Source organism: Solanum stenotomum, chromosome 6, assembly GCF_019186545.1.
Source record: "Solanum stenotomum isolate F172 chromosome 6, ASM1918654v1, whole genome shotgun sequence".
Taxonomy (NCBI): Eukaryota; Viridiplantae; Streptophyta; class Magnoliopsida; order Solanales; family Solanaceae; genus Solanum; species Solanum stenotomum.
In genome coordinates this window covers 56,034,543-56,053,083 of record NC_064287.1, presented here as the reverse complement: position 1 = coordinate 56,053,083, position 18,541 = coordinate 56,034,543, and the positions used below count along the sequence as shown (strand labels likewise).

Sequence of the window (18,541 nt, the reverse complement as noted above, 5' to 3'; positions counted from 1 at the left end):
AAATGAGGTTATTTTATGAAAATAAAAATTTAAAATTATTGTAAAAACAAAACAATTTTTTTAAAAAAAGAAGTAAAAACAAGGTTTTTAATTTTTTCCAACTTAGAAATTGAACTTCAAGTCGTATTTGAAATTTTTATGATCAAATATTATTTTTCAAATGAAGTGAAATAATATTCCGAAAAAAAGTGAATAATGTTAATTGGTTTCATTCATTTATACCTAGGCAAAATTACATAATTGTGGGAAACAAAATACTCTAATAAAGAGAAGCAGTTATCTGAAACGTATGGTTGATGCGTCTCTCAATCTTCTTCTCCATGTAAGCTCTCACTCTTGAAATTGAATTTGTGGAAAATTTGATTGCAATTCAGAAACCCCATTTCCTTAATTCGAACAAAGACTTAAGCTTTCTGTTTTCTTTTTTTCTTTTAAAGAAGTGGCCTTGGATGTTTCTGTTTGTTTTTGCTAGATGTGAAGTCAAATTTCTAATCTAGTTGTTGTTGTTGTATGAATTTATTGAGCTTCTTATATAGAGGCGGAGCTATGGTTTTGAGTTTATGGGTTGTGAGTTCTAAAAAAAGAAGCTTATTGGGTTCTTGATTAACTATTTGTACATATTGAGTGTTTTTAAACATAAACACAAGATTTGAGCCGAAACTAGCAGTTGTCAGTCACTGAGAAGTGTTAGAGTTCACAAAATTTGAGCAATGTGACCACACTGAGGCAGCTTAGCCCTATTTATGAAATGTATAGGAAATTCCTTGACCACTCTGAAACTGATTGTTAAGGGATATGGATGACATTGGGTGTATGGGGTGGTGATTTGGGTTAAGATGATTGTTGATATTTGCCAAGCTATCTTTTTGATGATATGGGTGACTTGTACTTTGTCCTTCTGGTGAGAAATTCCAGGGGTGAGCTCCCAAGTTTTTAGTACTACTTTAAATGAAGTTCATAAAGTCGAGCTCTGTTAAGAATTTGGAAATGAACGCTACCACAATTCCTGTTTAAGAACTGAGGTAGACATGCACTTGGTAAATTATTTTAGCATAGAAGAATTTTTCCACTAGTTGGCAGTAATATTTTCCAATGAGACTTGTAATACAAATTACAAAATATGTTTTTTCGTTGAGCCGAGGGTCTATCGGAAACAACCTCTCTACCTTCCAAGGTAAGGGTAAGGTCTGCACACACATTATCCCCCAGACTCCACTTGTCGGATACACGGGGTATGTTGTTGTTGTTGTTTGAGTTTGTAATACAATGTCGTCATTTTTGCAGTTATCACTTTTTGCTTTAGTTTCTGTATCTGAAGTTCTGAGCCAACTTTTGTAGTCTCATTGTTTCTCCTCTCTCTCCTTCTCTTCTTTTTACTTTCTTTGGTTGTCTTGGAAGTCAAAACCATTATGAATCACATCCTGACTGTTCACTTGAGTTCTACTTAAGTTTTACTCTAAATGTTAAGGTCTTCTTTAGTTTTAGCGATTATCGTTCAACTGATTACTCAGTTTCTGGTTTGGTATTCTATTCTACTTTTCGCGCAAAAAGGTAAGACAATTCACGTGTAGCATAGCTTTTTGCGGTAAACATCGAACAAACCTCTGGCATAACAATTTGTACTAAGAGCATTGTGATTTTGCCTTGATGGAATAAAACTGTTGTTTAGCAAGAAATGAGCATTGGATGTATTGCTTTTGGCTGCACACTAGGAGGCTTGACTTTGGGTTGCCTGTATTCTAATTAGTGTTATTTATCAAATGGAAGTAGCTCTGATCTGTATATTTGCTTATTCCTCAGGAAGTTATCTCCTTCTCACCTTCCTATCAATACCACACATAGCACTTTTCTCTCCCGAACTTCAGTCTGTGCGGCTGAGTGTACACGAAGTAGGCTGAGCATATTAAAGTTAATCTGTCATGTATCTATGGTTCAGAAATATTCCCTATCATCAGGCTTTGCTGTTTCATCCGAAGGAGAAGACTCATATAAACTGCTGTATGCCAGAAATGGCTCGGCAGAGATGTTGCAGTTAATGAGATGTAATGCAAGAAAACGAAGTGCTAATGTGTCCAAGGGGCAAGTTTTAACTGATGACTTTCAAGAAGAGGACTATTCCAACACAGACAAGGGTTTTAACATTAAGGATGGTAAGGAAAAGGAAGTAGACAGAAGAAGAAAGATTGGATTAGCAAACAGAGGAAAAGTGCCATGGAACAAAGGCAGAAAACATAGTCCAGGTAGCCTTTATATGGACGGTGATATGTTAATTATACGACATATATCTGTGTAGTTTAACTATTTGCAGTACCTTGCAGAGACTCGTGAAAAGATCAGACAGAGAACCAAAGAAGCTTTGAGTGATCCCAAGGTGAAGTCATGTAAGAATCAATTGTACGAAGTCCTTCATGTTGTGTTTACTTTCAAAATAGATATGAAGCATGTGCTGTTGTTAGATAAAGAAAGTTTATTTAGTTCACAATTTTTTAAAATGTCCAAACTGTTTATACTTTTGGTTCTGCTTTGAAGTTTTGACTTGCACATGAAAGACCACAATCCACTGCTCTTTTTCCTTTATTTTCCCTCAAAGCATTCCTTCTGACAAATAGGAACTTACAAATGTAGCATGATAATGTACTGACCACTCTGGTACATATATATCATTCTCTTTCTCCTAAAATATATTTTATCTTATTTCAGGTAAGACGAAAGATGTCTGAATGTCCACGCTCTCTTAGGTATTTTCCCTCTCGTCTTTATTATATTATATTTGGAAGTTGTATGCACTTAACAGCTATACTTCATTACGTGTTGATAAGATATTCACGTCTGCTACGTCTACGAGTGCTCTGTAAAGCTTAGGATTTTGATATGTGTAATGAGAGTTCAGGCCCAAAGTATGACATCATGTTCTAACTAACATTCACTAGCTTTGTTAAGTGCAAGAGTTAGCTTGGTTGTATGAGAACTTGAATTTTAGGATTTGGGACAATCTTGAGGAACTGTTACAGCCGAGCAGGGGACACCTAACTTAAGTCAACAGGAATATGTGTTTGTATATGTCTGTGGTACGTGTCAGCTTTTTGGTAGACTGATTCTCTCTCGATCTGTCTAAGTTCAAGCTAAAGATACTGTTGAGAAGAAAGTACTACATCATAGAGAAGGGAATGCCCTTGGCATAGAGAGATAACAGAGAAAGCGCTATGTTAAGCAAAAATATTTTGCTTAAAGTTCCAACTGCTAGCTCCCAGTTCTTCTTGCTTCTGTATGTGCTTCTGGCTAGCCACAATCATTTTCCTTGCTGATGAGATATCTATTTAAGCGATTTCAGCTGGTTACAGAGCTTTGTAACCTCCTCTTATTGTCTTTTTTTTTTTTGGATGGAGTACCTCCTCTTTGTGTCATTTCTGCCCAGAATAACTGAACAGTGGTTCAATGTCGCAATCTGAAGAAATCATACTAACCCATCTGTCAAAATTCAGGTTATAAAAAAAAAAAAATAGTTTCCTCATTGTTACGCTAATTTACTAGAATGTATCAACAAAATCATTCCCCCCTTAAGTTATCTTCCAAAGGAAAGAGGGGTCACAAGGAACAAATCAGGCTGAAATGTTGTCCACATGATTTTGCAAAGAGGAATATCAAGATATAAGAGCTTTAAAAGCTCCCTCTAAGTCAAGAGGCAAATTTTCAGCAGACCTGTACCCTGTTTCAAACTGTGCGTACAACCAGTCATAATTGACCAGCAAGGAAAACCTGCTCCTGCTAAGCCGCATATAAACTGCTAAGTTTGTGAGCATTAGATATTTACTTTCATGATTTCATGTTCATCCTATGCATAGGTTGTGTGGTGACGTCTAAAATCAATCCAAACAATAGTTCTGCTCCCTTTTTAAATTTGTTTTAGGAACTTTAATCACTGGTTTGAAATTTTAGAAGTTATTCAGTAGAGGATGCATACTAGTGTGTGGTGTCTTGACCTTCGGTGCTAACCTTTGTGATCACAAATTTATTGCAACTTTGAAAATGTTTACCCTAGCTTGATACTAATTATATTTTATTTGAAAATCCAAATAAGAAGTTGTCAACTTTTTTCTTGGATGCCATCTCTCAAATATGACTTATAACCAAAATATAAAGTACTACAACTTCAGCGGAAGCAAATTTAGAATTTAAAATTTGTGTATTTCTAAAAGCGACCTCAAGTTAGCTAATATATACAATATATCACTCTAACTGCAGCATGAATAGTTCATCACAAAGAATAACTTGCAAAAAGACCTTTTCCATTTAAATCTGGAAGTTCATAATAACTCTCTTTTGCAGCAATCAGACCAAGTTACGAATACGCGCATCTCTCAGAAAGCTCTGGGGTGAACGATTAAAATGGAAAAGGTCAAGGGAGAAATTTTTTCAGTCATGGGCTGAAAGCATTGCAAATGCTGCTAAGGTAGGTGGGAGCGACCAAGAAGAATTAGAATGGGACAGCTACGACAAGATCAAAAGAGAGATAGCTCTCGAACGACTTCAGTTGGCTGCAGAAAAGGCCAAGGCAAAAGAAATCACACGCATACGAGCTGAGAGAGCAGCACAGAGAAAGATGGAAAGGATGCAGAGACTTGCTCAAAGGAGAAAAGAACGAGAAGAAAAGCAAAAAGTTGAAGGAAAAACGAAGAGACCAAGAAAACGGTCAACGCAAGAGAAAGAAGAGTTAGCTGTTGCTGAAGAATTGAAACTCAAGGCGAAATTAGTGAAGGTCAGAACTCAACAAAACCTTGCTTGAACACTGAGTATAATAAGCATGGGTTGTATTTGGTATACTCTCACCTAGATGATCCCATAAATCAATTTCTATTGCTTTGGCCATTCCAAGAAATTGATGTGGCTGCTAAAATGAAGTCGCATATTATAGTCTCTCCAACATCAAAATTTCAACTTTTTGCTCAATTCCCTCTGGAAAAAGGAAACACAACTGCTGTACAAGTTAGCACCGAACTAGAAAATATTCCAAAATGAATTCCTGATGTGGATGCGGCTAAAAAGTTGTCATTTTAGTGCATTATTTGTGTTTTATAAGTGATGCCATATCCTGTATGTTCACAGTTCTTCTGTGATTAAAAAGTTGTCATTTTGGTGCCTTCATTTTTGTTTTATAACTGATGCGACATCCCGTGTGCTTACAGATTCAGAAGAAAAAGTCCACACTTAGCCATGTTTGTAGAGAACATCGTCGAGCTTGGGAAAAACTCGATGTATCATTCATAAAGACACCTCAAGTACAAAAAACAGTTTCACTTGCAGATCAGATTCGTGCTGCCAAGAAGAGAACAGGGGATGTGAATGGAAAAGCCTTTAGTATTGCATCCTCCGACTCTCAATCTATTGAAGTATCTGCAGAGGCTAAATTCTCCTCAGTGGAAACAAAATGACAGAGAAGTATTTTCTCCAATCATTAGCTACTTGCATTGGCATATGAAAATGTCTGGACAACTTTGCCTCCGTCTTCTTTGGGAGCTTTGTGCCCTTGGCCATTCTGGGGATCTGAAGCTCAATGTAATGTCTATCACTCATATGATGGAGAGGACACATGTTAGAATTTTCAATTTCAGGAATACCATAAGCTACCTGTAGAAAGAGAAATGGGAAAAGGAAAAGCGGCTTGTGATATTCATGTTATGCAAAAAAATGGATCGCCAACCATCTCTGTACCTAGTCGCATTTGCTGATGAATTAGTTCAAGCTGAAACTAGTTCATTTTCAGTGTTACATTCAACAGTTTTTCGTTGTTTATCAACCTGCCCATATGAAAAATATTGTTGCTCGATGATGCCTAAAGAGGGAAGATTGACTTGTATTTGACATGAGAATATGCGACATGATGATCATTGATGAAGAAAGAACCTGTTACCCTAAACTGCTCACAGATTTGCCAGCATTAGTTGTGCCTCCCTAAGAAATGATAGTCTATTGCAATCTAACATCATTTGAAGTAGTTCCAGAAATTGTTTGCCTAGTTAGTAATTGAAAATATAATATTCCTACTCCTCTTTCGAAAATATAATGTGTAGCACTGGTTCTGCAAACTTTAGATCCATCTTGAACCAACCAACTTCTGCTCAAACAGCCCATTTGCCATACCTACCAACTATAGAGGGTGACACTTTCACTGCATGAATTTATTGCAATTCAAGCTAAAGTATAGATGCCCTTGCAGGCAAAAAAAATAATCCTATTAGGAATCCAAAAAACTTATAATATGATGATGACACTGAAAAAAACAAGAGGAAATTCCAATAATTTTTGGCACTGCATAACTCAACATGTAATATTCGTACTTCCAACTATTATGAGGACAACGTGCTATCAAAACACCATAAGACATCACTTCGTGAAGATAAACCATCTAGCATTGACAACTAAACACGTATCTACAGCTGCTCATCGGTAATTAGGATTGGACATATCTCTTCCAGGCATGTTTGGATTCTGATAGGAGTTCCCATCAGATGTATTAGGAGCATAGCTCTGGTTTGGCCCTGGACCTGTTTGGTAAGGCGTGCCTCCATTGTTCGGTCCACCGCCATTGTATTGGAAACTAGGTGCGTTGTTTGGCACTCCGTAGTTATTGGGAGGCACTCCACCCATGTTTGGTGGCACACCTCCCATGTTGGGTGGCATATTCGGCTGCTGCATCCCACCTCCACGGGGTTGCCCTCCCATGCTAGGCTGCTGCATCCCGCCTGCATGAGGTGGTGGCCCTCCATAGCCTTGCTGCTGCATGGGTGGTCCTCTCATGTCCGGCTGCTGCATCCCGCCTGCATGAGGTGGTGGCCCTCCATAGCCTTGCTGCTGGTGCATCCCGCCTGTATGGGATGGCCCTCCCATGCCTTGCTGCTGGTGCATCCCGCCCATGTTAGGTTGCTGCATGCCGCCCATGTTGGGAGGTGGTGCATTCCTCATGTTGGGAGGCCCCCCTGCTGCCATGTTGGATCCAGGGTTCTGACTGGGTTGATTCTGCATCTCTCTTCTTCTTTCAAAGTTTCTGGATCTATCAAAATTACGAGGTCGGTCATTGCGTCTGTTTCTCTCATTAGCACGAGCATTGTTTCTCACCCATTCCTCGTGGTATTTCGGATCATATGGTACAGCCTGTCCATTGATAAAAGGTTCCCCTGCAACATGCATTACAAAAAGTCATAAGATTAGCTGATGCACCACGTATTAGCTGACACATGACTAGTTTATAATCCAAGATAAGATAGCCCATAAATGCTAAACTAGTGCTGACACAGCAACCTCATAGGGCTGCAAAACATGGAACTGCTTACCTCCATAATCTTTATTTCTGACATCGAGATAAGAATCAGGAAGCACCCAACGAACCTTAGGCAGCTCTGGACATGAATGGAAACAAACAAGTGATTAGGCTTTCCACCAATTTACTCACCATCGTGAATCACCAAAGAAGAAAAAAGGGAGGGGTATAACTACTGCATTACCTTTTAGTTTATAAGAAAGCTCTTCAGATACAAGGGCACCAAAAGCAAAGTAATGTCTAGTTGAGACGGAATAAATCTTCATCCGTGCTTCCTCCTCACTGCAAGATTAACTATTAACATAAGCCACCTATAAAAATAAACTAATCCTTCGTTCAGGTATATATCATGCCAAGCACTCGTACAGTCTTTGTGCTCCTCATCCACACAAGCTAACAACTTCGTTTTACGGCAAAAGAAGTATATATTGGTTCACACAAGGCATACATTTCCATATAAAAGTACAGGCACACCACACAGGAAGTTCGTTTTTCCTTGAACAAACTTACACTCCCTCTGTTCATGTTTTCTAGTCCACTATACTGAAAATACATTTTCACTCATCACTTTTAGCATATCAAGATAAAAAACATATTTTTCCACATGTTCTACCCTCAACATTAATCATTTATCAAGAGCTAAGACAATTACATCATATCACCAAAAGTCATAAAACAGTAAGCAATTATAATTAGGTTTTACTAAAATGAAGCTGAAACACGAGAAGAAGCTAAAAATGCAGAGAAATGAGACAAACCTTCCAACAATCGTAGCAAGTGTTTTGATGTAGCTATCAATAATTTCATCTCTGGTGGGATCACCTTCAGGCTTCTCCATCACAACAAGCCAGTGCTCAAAATCACAGCCGTCGAGCAAAATCGTTTCCTTTGGAGGTCGATTGGACCAGTTAGGATTCGGATCATTGAGTGAGGACGACGTTTGACGAGTGGCAAAACCTCGAGAAAACGGCGTCGGTGCCGGAGAGACATTTCGTAGGTTGGCCGCAACGGCAGAAAGTGACCGCAGACGGTGGAGAGAGGACGTGCTCGGAGTTGTAGAGAGAGAAAGTGAGTTGCAGGAGCGTTTGAATGCATTGAGTAAAGAACGAGACGCCATTTTCGTTTCTACAAAACCCTAGTTAGCTCTATGAGGGTTTATCGGGTTTTAATAGCAAAATGCCATGAAAATACCGCCTCTCAAAATGTTTGGTTTGGTCCCTTCAAGTTTCAAAATGTGTGAAATGCATCCTCCATCGAATCGAATCCGAATTAGAATACACATCTAAATAATAAGATAGGCAATAAACATAATATTTCAAATGCTCATTTGGATATTAACATCTTGTATTTATTTAATAACGAGAGAAGTACTGAAAATACCTCTGAACTTAGCGCAAATTACTATTTTCGTTCTCAAACTATTGTCAGCCATAAAAACACGCATCTGCTTGACTAACTAAACTTAGATACACCCCGATACACTTCTGATATGGCACATGAAATAACAAGTGGTCTCAAACTCTTGTAGGAGCATGGAGTTCTTAATAAAAACTGAGAGAAGTGTTGAAAAGACCCCTAAACCTTGTGAGAATTTAGATGTGTATTCCACTAATATTGCAAGATTGAGAGTGTATTTAGATTCAATTAGTTAAATAAAAAGTTGTTTTTAAGGCTGTCAATAGCTCAGGAATAAAACTAATAATTTGTATCAAGTTTAGAGATATTTTCAATACTTCTCTCTTTAACAATTTAAATACTAAATAATAAAGACAACTTGTTTTTTTTCAACATCAAAATGGATAAAATTTATATCCATTTACAAATTAATTTACTATTAGATTACCATTGTAATCGTTTGTGTTGATTGGGAGTTAATGTTGTCTGATAAATATGACATTGCTTTTCTAATAATACTTTGTTTTTCTTGAAAAAAATACAAAGAAAGATTTAATAAATGAAGAGCATATCAAAATTAAAGCATAAGCTAGTTATGAAAATTCCTTATTCATTACCAATTATTGAACTTTGTTGTTCATGCATGGTGAGTTACACATACAAGGAGGAGAAGCAACAATTATTATTTGATTCACCAAATCAACAAAAAGGGCAAAAAGCTAGTAATAATGTGTTTTGTCTAAAAACTTGATAATTTAAAATTCAAGTGGGAATAAACCCAACTCATCAAGAACATCCTTGCAACCAGGCAAAGACTCTTTCTTCATGAAGAAGAGTGGATTCGCGTAGCGTGTTGGATTATGCATACCAACATTGTTACTGCACACAACTCTTGTGTTCTCAAAACCAATTGCAGGTTCCTTGCAATCTTCTCTTGGGCTATGGATAACACCTACATCACAAAGTTCTTTCTCATGGTCACCTCTTGCTTCTATTGTGTATTTCCCATCCTTGTCTGTCAATGCTTCTGTTGTATATGTCACCTTTTCTGTCTCCATGTCTCTGCATGTCAACTGCACTTTTGCACCTATATATATCATACAAATGTATCTCGTCAGTCAGTCAGTCAAACTTCTCTATAACAACATTAGTCAGTCTAGTGAGTTGGCATAGTAAGTAAGTGTCATGGTGTGATGATCCATCTAGGTGCCTTCCCTTCTATATTCCATAGTATATACACATATTTTGTCTTCTTCATATATATATATACGAGTTGTTTGATAGAGTGTATAAGAATACTATGTATTAGTTATGTTGGGACTAGTAATATTAAGATTAGTTATGCTAATATTATTTCTTAAGAACAATTGTGTCTTTAACCATGCTTATCCATGCATTAATATCTCTTGTATTACTTATTCGATGTGTTTGCTATGTATTGATTGTACACCCTATAATACTGAACAGACATAAAATACATTTTATCAAACATGCATGACAATTTTCTTATAGCAACAATCCTCCATAACAACATATCATTATAACGTTAATCAAGTTTTATTTTTCTTTCTGGAACTGACTATATCATATCATGTTACTGTATCTCGCTATAACAGTCAAAAACTACTCAGACAAATAATAATGTTATAAAGAGATTTGACCGTATATATTTACAACATTGATGTGACAAAATTTCATACCTTCAATGTTCTCACTAATTTTGGTCTGAAATTGCACACGGCAAGTGTCACAATAGACAGTGCCTTCAACTTTGAAGACTTCATGGGATTGAGCAAAGTTGGCAAAGGCCAATATGCTGCAGAGTGCAGAAAGGACCAAGATAGCCTTTGCCATTTTTTCTTTGTATTTTTTATTTTTTTTGGTTTTTCTTTCTTCTCTTGTGTGTGTCACAATTTGAATATAAATGATACATTCAACTATTTATAGGGATAATTTTTTTTAGAGGAACAATGGTAGAGAGATTGTTGTGGAGTAGTTTAAGGATGATCTTATATTTAATACAAGGTTAGGGAGTTAATTGACTTGTTCTTTGTTTTATAACTAATTTTATTTGGTTGAGAGAACAAAATTATTTAAAGGGACATAATATTTTGAGGTCATTTATTTGTGAAGTAATTTATAATTTTCATTTCAAAGTTTAGATTTTTTAAGTTATATTATATAAATATAAATTAGGGGTGTTCATTTCAATTTGTTTGTCTTACTTTTCTTTTTGGTCTGTTAGGTAAAGAATGTCTTTTTCCTTTTTTGATATTTTAAATTTCAACTTTCCATGTGACATTTTTAAAACCACAAGATTAAAAAAACATACATTTGACATAAATTTAGTTTGAGACCGCAAGATTCAAAAGTCTTCTTTACTTCCCTAAACTCTGTACCAAGTCAAAATATGACAAACAAATTGAAACAAAAGAGTATAATACACTAATGTATTAACATTATGCCTATGCAAGTCTGAAATTACAAAGGAGACACTGGACAAAGCAAATACCAAATTTTATACCATCAATATTTCATCTAATAACACATCAAACCAAACGGATTCTTAGTGTTCAAGAGTTACTACAATTACAATAGGGACATAAGATTCTAGTTCACTGTTTGTGCAAGTTTGCTCAATGATGGTCCCTATTCGCCAACAATGAAATCATGATGTTAGTCGTCAACGTCTTTGACGACTAACATCTTCCATATTCCAGGTGACGACTAACCAGTATTCTGCATTCCAGCAGCAATACCTTTCATGGTTAAGATGAGTGTGTCCTCCAAGCCAGGTGCATATTCGCTAGTCGGGTTCAGGTTCACAAGTTCTGTAGCTGGTTTTGCTTCCATGTATTCCTTGGAAATGTGAGGCCTTGGTGTGACACTGTAGTCTGGGTCACGAATACGCTTTAGGGTGTAGGCTTGACACACGTTCAATGTTGTGATGTAGGAGTCACGCAACCTGAGTCGTTGTTTTAAGTATGGATCACTCTCCAGAAGATCCTTGTGTCCAGCAATCTATTTTAAAAAAGGGAAAATTATGTTTAGATGTACTAACTTGGAACCAGTTTGTGAAGCAATCGAGCACAATAAGTGTTCAACTGATCCTTTTTAGAAGTATACGTCACATTACCTGCAGGAGGAGGCTCTTTGTCTCCTCATACTTTGACCTCAAAAGTTCACCGAAAGACCACAAATCTTCGGACACCAGAAGCTTGTCGAACAATGCAGCAATGCCTGGGTCTCCTTTGGCGAACACCATCTCAACCAAATCAATAGTTACCCTGAAGAAAGGCCATGCATTGTACATTTCCTGCAGCATGCGAAGGTTCTTGATATCCTTTTCAATGGCATACTTAAATGCTGCTCCAAAGCCGAGCCAGACTGGAAGATGGAATCTAGTTTGAGTCCAAGCAAAGATCCACGGAATAGCTCTAAGTGATTCTATGCCTCCGCTGGGTTTACGCTTTGATGGACGGCTGCCAATGTTCATTCGACCATACTCTAACTCGGGTGTGGCCTGCAAACATGATCAATGAAAAATAGCTTATTACAACTCAAGGCAATATTTGTGACAGCATCTACAATTAATAACTGAGTTCATTGCTAGCATACTTACCAGGCGGAAATACTCAACAAATCGGGGTTCCTTAAAAACTATTGATCGATACTTTTCTGTAGCAACAACTGCAATTTCGTCCATAAGTGCACGCCATTCTGGTTTTGGAGAGACTGGTGGATGCATCCCATGTTCAAGTGTAGCAGCAGTAAAACGCTGGAGTGTCCTAAAACACAAGTGTTCTTCCCCAAAAGACTGTTCAATAACCTCACCCTGAACTGTAACACGGAGAGATCCGTGAATTGTTTCGGGTGGTTGAGACAATATGGCAAGATGGGCGGGGCCACCTCCTCTTCCCACTGTACCACCTCTACCGTGGAACATGGTTAGCTTCACGTCAAACTCCTTGGCAACTTGTATAAGCTCCTCTTGAGCCTTATACAACTGCCAGGCTGCTGATAGCCGACCTGCATCCTTGCCAGAGTCGGAGTATCCAATCATCACTTCTTGCTTGCCATTAATCCGGTTTCTGTACCACTCAATTGAGAAAAGACGTGCAACGGCTGCAGGAGCAGCATCCAGATCAGCCAACTTCTCAAAAAGTGGAACAACTCGTAAAGGTTGCCTCACTCGGCATTCACGCTGTAGAAGCTCAACTGCAAGAACATCAGATGGTGCAGTGGCCATTGAGATGATGTATGCCCCGAAGCAGTCTGCTGGGAGTTCGGCTATGACATGGAATGTATCCAAAACATCAGCAATTTCTTCAGTTTTTGGAAGATCAGGTCCAAATAAAGGTCTCTTGCCACTGAGTTCAGACAGAAGCCACTCTTGTCTACGTTCTTCAGACCAGTCTCGATATGAACCAATTTCCAAATGTTGCGTAATAGCATCAAGCACATCAGTATGGCGGTCCGACTCTTGTCTTATGTCAAGTCTCACAAGTGAAAGTCCAAACGTAGAAACTTGTCTCAGGAAATCCAGAAGGCTACCATCCGCAATGGAGAGATCACCACAAGCACAAAGAGATCTGTAGCAGAGCTCAAGAGGCTCCAAGAACTACATAAAATGATGACCATATTAGTGTTATATGACATGCAACGCAGATATTTATATGTTTTGGTCTGGTTGAACAACCATGCAAATGCTTATGCTGTTATTCAACAAGAAAGAGACACACTTACTCATGTTTTTCTAGTTCATTTTTTCGATGAATAACATGTCAAGTTGTTTAGTAAGACTAGTTAAGCTTTCAAGAGTACAAGTGAATGTTCACTGCTTAATTTAGAAGGGTCCACATATACAAAGCAGTCACAGGAAAAGACAGAAGTATAGTATTATGAACCTGCTCAATATTAGTATAAGTTGCTTCCTCTGGAATTTCAGAGTATCCATGGCCTAACAGTTGGCGAGCACGCTCGCGTGTCTGATACAACTTATCTCTCACATCACCAAGAATTACACGATAGGGTTCATTTGGAGGAACTTGCTTCCAAAATTCTGCATGAGAAGAAAATGTTGAAAGATCACAGATTATGCGATTTCTCTGTCCAAAGATTTTTTTGGAAGAAAGGAACATCTTTCCAAGAGAATAGAGAGAGCCTCTAATGCAATTTCTAATCAGCATACCAGATGCTAGAATGACCTCTTTTTCTCGATCTTTAAAATCATAAATAATAACACCCTTTGCTCACCCTTTTTTCCCCATCGGCAATGATGAAAGACACCCTTGGCTCACTTGAAAGGAGAATTTGAATCATACTTCAAACAAGCATTTAAAAGTCCTATCAAGGTTATATGCAACTAGAAAACTCTTTTTTGATTCAATTTCATGGATCAACCTCAATAGCAATATTCAATTAGTTACCTATGTAGTGTTTTTCATCTCTCCTTGAAGACCTTTGGAGATCATCTGCTCGCACACGAAGCTCTTCATTGCAGCGCCACATAGATAACTGAATGATCGTACAATTTAGAAAAAGATCACAGTGTAGATAGTGCGATTTTTTCACTAATTGAACCAAGACAAAAGTCTCAAAAACATTTAATTGTTGGATACCTCAAACATAAGGTCCTCTATTTGCGAATAGTACAAGTTAGCTGCCATCATTCTGGCCAATAAGCAAACATCTCTTGTGACCTCAGGAGTCACTCTTGGATTACCTGTATTTGGTAGCAGAGAGTTGACAGATAAATAAGGATTATCTACTGCATGTAGTAACTAAGTAATCCACGTTCAAGCAGAAGGAGTATTTTGCTTTCCTCCACCCCTTCAAAACTATGTAATCCGAATTCCTATTTTGTTTTCTCAGCTTTTAGCTAAAGTAACTGCAAACATTCTCTACAGTAAAGGAATCATACCATCACGGTCACCGCCCATCCAAGAGGAGAATTGAATAAGAGGAGCATTATAAGGAACTCGTTCATTAATCCCTATGTTTTTAAGAGCTGTATCAACACGGCGCAGAAACTTTGGTACACCCTTCCAAATTGTTTCATGGAAATAGCTCATTCCAGCTCTCATTTCATCTTGTGGAGTAGGAGGAGTTCTTCGGATCTCATCAGTTCGGAACGCAGCTTGGATCTACAGAGGAAGTAAGTAGCAGATATTTGTCAAAAAAGAATAATGGGTGCATCATACCAATAAACCATGATCCACAGAATGCGACACATATTTGAGTTCGAAGATTGCTATTATTGCTTCATATTCCAATTTTAGAGCAATCATATAACTAGCTCCACTTTTTACAGGGTAAAATACAATTCAAATGAATGAAGAGGCAAATATTAAATGGGTAACTTATGAGATAATTTTTGCTTCTCCAATCTTCATGAGAGGGATGAAAAAAGTAAGTCCATTGATAATATAAGGCCCGACAGATCAAGACATATCTATATGATATTGAAGCACCAAAATATCCATTAGTAGAGTCTGAAAGACATCAGAATTGAAGGTACTAATAATAGAATTTCATACAAGGAAAAACACATGCTTCAAGTAACTAAACGTTGATAGTTACCTCCCTCTGTAAAGCCTCATCAAGTTCTTGTTTATCATCAGGGGTAATGTCTTTAGCATACAACTGAGCCAAGCAGTCACGGATCCTGAAAATTTAGTTTGAACAATCTAGTAAACAACTGAAGAAAGCACGAAATTTGGTCCGGAAAGAGCATTTCCATTTATATTTATTAGGGAAAATCGAAGAATAAACTAGCATAAAATGACAAGCCAAGGAGACAACTCTAACTGCTGAAGACAATAAACATGGTGATTAAAGACCAAACCTTCCATGCTTTTGAAGCAACGATCTTCGTACAGATTGAGTGGGATGAGCTGTTAGGACCAGATCCACAGTCTGATTCTTGATAGCATCAAAAACTTCTTGAGGTGACTTCTTCAAGTCCCCCACCAATTTCTTGAAAGTTTCTTCAATATCTGACTCAGTTGTTGCATTGCTCTCATCCCCAAAATCTCCCTTTTTCTTCAATTTTTGGCGCCTACGGTAGGCAATCTGAACCTCCTCAGCCAAATTGGCCAAGTTAAGCATGTGAGAGAAAGCTTTAGCAATAACAATTGAATCCCCTGGGTCCAAACTTGTCAACACATTGCCAAGTTCCTCCAGCTTCTTCGGATCATGCTTGGCTTCATACTCGGCAGAAAGCTCATAACAATCTTGGACCTAATGTGAGATTGAAGAAATCAAAGACTTTAATGTTGACCAGTCTTTTGCAATTACAACAACAACAACATACACGATGTAATCCACAAGTAGGGTCTGGGGAGGGTAGAGTGTACCAAGACCTTACCCCTACCTTGAGAGGTAGAGAGACTGATTCTGATATACCATCAGCTTAAGGAAAATAAGATCGAAAAAGAAATAACAGAAGTGAAGAAATCTGGCAAAATACTAAAGAAAACACAACAAAACATTCTGAAAAAACAAGACTACTTGGTCAACACAAGTTTAGGATCTCAAGTCAACATACACATGGGGATTTCATCCACTAACACAGTCAAACTATACTGAAGCATATGAATACCATTATATCGATACCATCTCTAAGTATTACACACACCTCAGAATCAAATGTTTGTAGTTCACTCAGTCAGAACAGACATAAAAATCCAATCTTTTTGTTCCTTTTTTTGTAAGTGACATAAAAATTCAAACTTTTTACTTCAAGAAATAGACCAGATTAAAAGTGGAAGACAAAAACAACACCCTTTAGTAACCAATTCAAGTGTTTGAAGTCAACTCAGTCAGAACAGACATAAAAATCCAATCTTTTTATTCCCTTCTTTTGTATAAGTGACATAAAAATTCAATCTTTAGCTTCAAGCTATAACCCAGATTAAAAGTGGAAGGCAATACAATACCCCTTAGTAACCAATTCAAGTGTTTCTAGTCAACTCAGTCAGAACAGACATAAAAATCCAATCTTTTTATTCCCCTTTTTTACAAGTGACATAAAAATCCAATCTTCAACTTCAAGAAATAAATCAGATTAAAAGTGGAAGACAAAAACAACAACCCCTTAGTAACCAAAAGACAAAAATCACAGAACTTGATCAAAGGGTACACAACATCAAAGACTACAACTTAGGTAGATAATTTACAATTGTCTAATCATTCATAGGTTACATTAACAGCAAATATAAATTGGGAAAAATGCATACTGTTTCTTTGAGATCCTCCCCATGTAAATCTTGAAGAATATCAAGAAACCTATCCAAAAGCAAAGCATCATACTCAACAAGTTTATCATCTTCAGAAACTTTAGCAGGCACCAATTGCCTCAACTGTGCATCAATTGATGCAAGTTTCTCCAAATTCCTAGTAGTCATTTCTCACTCAACAGTCAACACTCTGCAGCAATAGACATAAACATAAAAATCATCAAATTTTTTTGTTTTTTTTTACAAATTACAGTGACCACAATATCTGATCATGACCCCAAGAAAAGTACAAAAAAGGGACCACTTTTTTTTCTCTCTTGTTCTGGCAATTCAAAACAAACAAAAACCCCAGTTGGCAACTCTCTACTAAGTTTTATATTCTTGTTGATTTATTTGTTAGCAAAAAAAAAAAAAAACCAAGAGATTGAAATTTTGAGTATGGCAAATTGGAGAACATAAATAATGTTCAGTACCTGAATTTTGGTATGTCAGAATACAAAAGAATGAGAAAAGAAAGTCTTTACTTCGGACACTCAATAAGGTATAGCTATATATAGGAAATTATAGAGCTTTTCTCTTTCTTGAATTTACAACCATATAGTACTATATTTGCAATTTATTTTCTTGTAATTCAAATTTTATGTGATTGTTGCTGGTTTGGATGATTGCTATTCGTTGAGTTGTATTGTACTGTATTATTATTAATTACTAATTATAACTATATGAAAATAACTAATTAATTACTTTATTCATGATTAGAATTTTGCTTAAATAAATTGAATCTCAATCATTAATTTTAAACTATGACATGTATCCTTCATCTAAATAAGAACTTGAAAAAAATGAAGAAAAGAAAAATAGAGAGGAGCCAAATCAATATAATATAACAATTCACCTTGTATTTGTTATAATAGATACAAAGCAAATTGATATACTGTGTCATAATATTTTAAAAGTAAATTATTGTTATGTTTTGTGACTAACCAAACTATTACTATACTTAGCCTCAAAGTTAGTTAATAAGAAAGGATTATCTAAGATCATTTCACAACGATATAGGAGAATCAACACCATTGCACATGGACAAACAATATAAGATGGGAGCTAAAATTTGACAACAATTAATTGAGATGTGTCTGAATATAATATCATAATTAAAAAAAATAGATATTAAACCTAATTTAATTTTTTTTTAAAAAGAATGTGTAAGAATCTTGCAACTGTCTAAACCATAGAGGTCTGATTTTTCCCACTACAACTAACCCCCATTACTTTCTAATATAATACTAATGACTTTATTTTTTTATATATTTTGTTTTATTATTATATAAATAAAACAAAAATGATTTGACAAGAAGATAATATAATATATACTCTCTGTCATATGAAGTAGCAGGGTAGTTTTTTTTTTTCCTTCCCTCTTTATTTTTTTGCTAGGATTTAATTGGTATTTTGTATTGTTACCATGGAATACACAAAGGAAAAAATAGGATTTACCGACGGACGATGAATTTTGAAGCTAAATAATAGATTTCACCGCTAACACTATTTAATATTAAATTATTAAAAAATTAAATTAGTTATGGACAAT

At 36.6% G+C, this 18,541-nt stretch overlaps 4 protein-coding genes across 5 annotated transcripts; 1 reads left to right on the top strand and 3 right to left on the bottom strand.

Annotated features, from left to right (window-relative positions):
- The first annotated feature begins 231 nt into the window (after positions 1-231).
- Positions 232-5,859, top strand: LOC125868031 (uncharacterized). Its single transcript, XM_049548630.1, has 6 exons — positions 232-322; positions 1,801-2,240; positions 2,319-2,371; positions 2,701-2,738; positions 4,327-4,756; positions 5,184-5,859. The coding sequence occupies exons 1-6, from the start codon at positions 297-299 to the stop codon at positions 5,427-5,429; spliced, it is 1,233 nt and encodes a 410-aa protein (XP_049404587.1). The 5' UTR covers positions 232-296; the 3' UTR covers positions 5,430-5,859.
- A 420-nt stretch (positions 5,860-6,279) lies between these two features.
- Positions 6,280-8,469, bottom strand: LOC125868014 (multiple organellar RNA editing factor 8, chloroplastic/mitochondrial-like). The gene is made up of 4 exons (XM_049548607.1): positions 8,074-8,469; positions 7,500-7,597; positions 7,329-7,394; positions 6,280-7,172 (listed from the first exon to the last, which is right to left on the bottom strand). The coding sequence occupies exons 1-4, from the start codon at positions 8,430-8,432 to the stop codon at positions 6,439-6,441; spliced, it is 1,257 nt and encodes a 418-aa protein (XP_049404564.1). The 5' UTR covers positions 8,433-8,469; the 3' UTR covers positions 6,280-6,438.
- Positions 8,470-9,307: 838 nt separating this feature from the next.
- Positions 9,308-10,614, bottom strand: LOC125867722 (anther-specific protein LAT52-like). The gene is made up of 2 exons (XM_049548290.1): positions 10,411-10,614; positions 9,308-9,797 (listed from the first exon to the last, which is right to left on the bottom strand). Exons 1-2 carry the CDS (start codon positions 10,562-10,564, stop codon positions 9,466-9,468), a joined length of 486 nt encoding a protein of 161 aa, XP_049404247.1. The 5' UTR covers positions 10,565-10,614; the 3' UTR covers positions 9,308-9,465.
- A 597-nt stretch (positions 10,615-11,211) lies between these two features.
- LOC125866682 (phosphoenolpyruvate carboxylase) lies at positions 11,212-17,542 on the bottom strand. 2 transcript variants are annotated; one of them, XM_049546989.1, is made up of 11 exons: positions 17,424-17,542; positions 16,951-17,140; positions 15,558-15,952; positions 15,293-15,377; positions 14,634-14,856; positions 14,332-14,435; positions 14,140-14,227; positions 13,618-13,772; positions 12,333-13,331; positions 11,847-12,233; positions 11,212-11,731 (listed from the first exon to the last, which is right to left on the bottom strand). In XM_049546989.1, the coding sequence occupies exons 2-11, from the start codon at positions 17,116-17,118 to the stop codon at positions 11,438-11,440; spliced, it is 2,898 nt and encodes a 965-aa protein (XP_049402946.1). In that variant the 5' UTR covers positions 17,119-17,140; positions 17,424-17,542; the 3' UTR covers positions 11,212-11,437. The 2 variants fall into 2 exon arrangements, with proteins under 2 accessions (XP_049402946.1, XP_049402945.1); XM_049546988.1 differs by lacking the exon at positions 17,424-17,542 and having other exon boundaries at positions 16,951-17,185.
- Positions 17,543-18,541: the final 999 nt, after the last annotated feature.

What these genes read in the sequence shown, in the direction of transcription:
- LOC125868031 (XM_049548630.1), top strand. Translation starts at nt 297, where the DNA reads ATGCGTCTCTCAATCTTCTTCTCCAT. An exon ending in CTCTCAATCTTCTTCTCCAT is followed by an intron (nt 323 to 1,800) that starts GTAAGCTCTCAC and finishes CTTATTCCTCAG; the next exon opens with GAAGTTATCTCCTTCTCACC. An exon ending in AGGCAGAAAACATAGTCCAG is followed by an intron (nt 2,241 to 2,318) that starts GTAGCCTTTATA and finishes AGTACCTTGCAG; the next exon opens with AGACTCGTGAAAAGATCAGA.
- LOC125868014 (XM_049548607.1), bottom strand. Translation starts at nt 8,432, where the DNA reads ATGGCGTCTCGTTCTTTACTCAATGCATTCAAACGCTCCTGCAACTCA. An exon ending in GCTTTCTTATAAACTAAAAG is followed by an intron (nt 7,395 to 7,499) that starts GTAATGCAGTAG and finishes ATTCATGTCCAG; the next exon opens with AGCTGCCTAAGGTTCGTTGG. An exon ending in CAGAAATAAAGATTATGGAG is followed by an intron (nt 7,173 to 7,328) that starts GTAAGCAGTTCC and finishes TGCATGTTGCAG; the next exon opens with GGGAACCTTTTATCAATGGA.
- LOC125867722 (XM_049548290.1), bottom strand. Translation starts at nt 10,564, where the DNA reads ATGGCAAAGGCTATCTTGGTCCTTTCTGCACTCTGCAGCATATTGGCC. An exon ending in AATTAGTGAGAACATTGAAG is followed by an intron (nt 9,798 to 10,410) that starts GTATGAAATTTT and finishes TGATATATATAG; the next exon opens with GTGCAAAAGTGCAGTTGACA.
- LOC125866682 (XM_049546989.1), bottom strand. Translation starts at nt 17,118, where the DNA reads ATGACTACTAGGAATTTGGAGAAACTTGCATCAATTGATGCACAGTTG. An exon ending in GATGGGCGGTGACCGTGATG is followed by an intron (nt 14,436 to 14,633) that starts GTATGATTCCTT and finishes TACCAAATACAG; the next exon opens with GTAATCCAAGAGTGACTCCT. An exon ending in CAAAGAGCCTCCTCCTGCAG is followed by an intron (nt 11,732 to 11,846) that starts GTAATGTGACGT and finishes TTTTTAAAATAG; the next exon opens with ATTGCTGGACACAAGGATCT.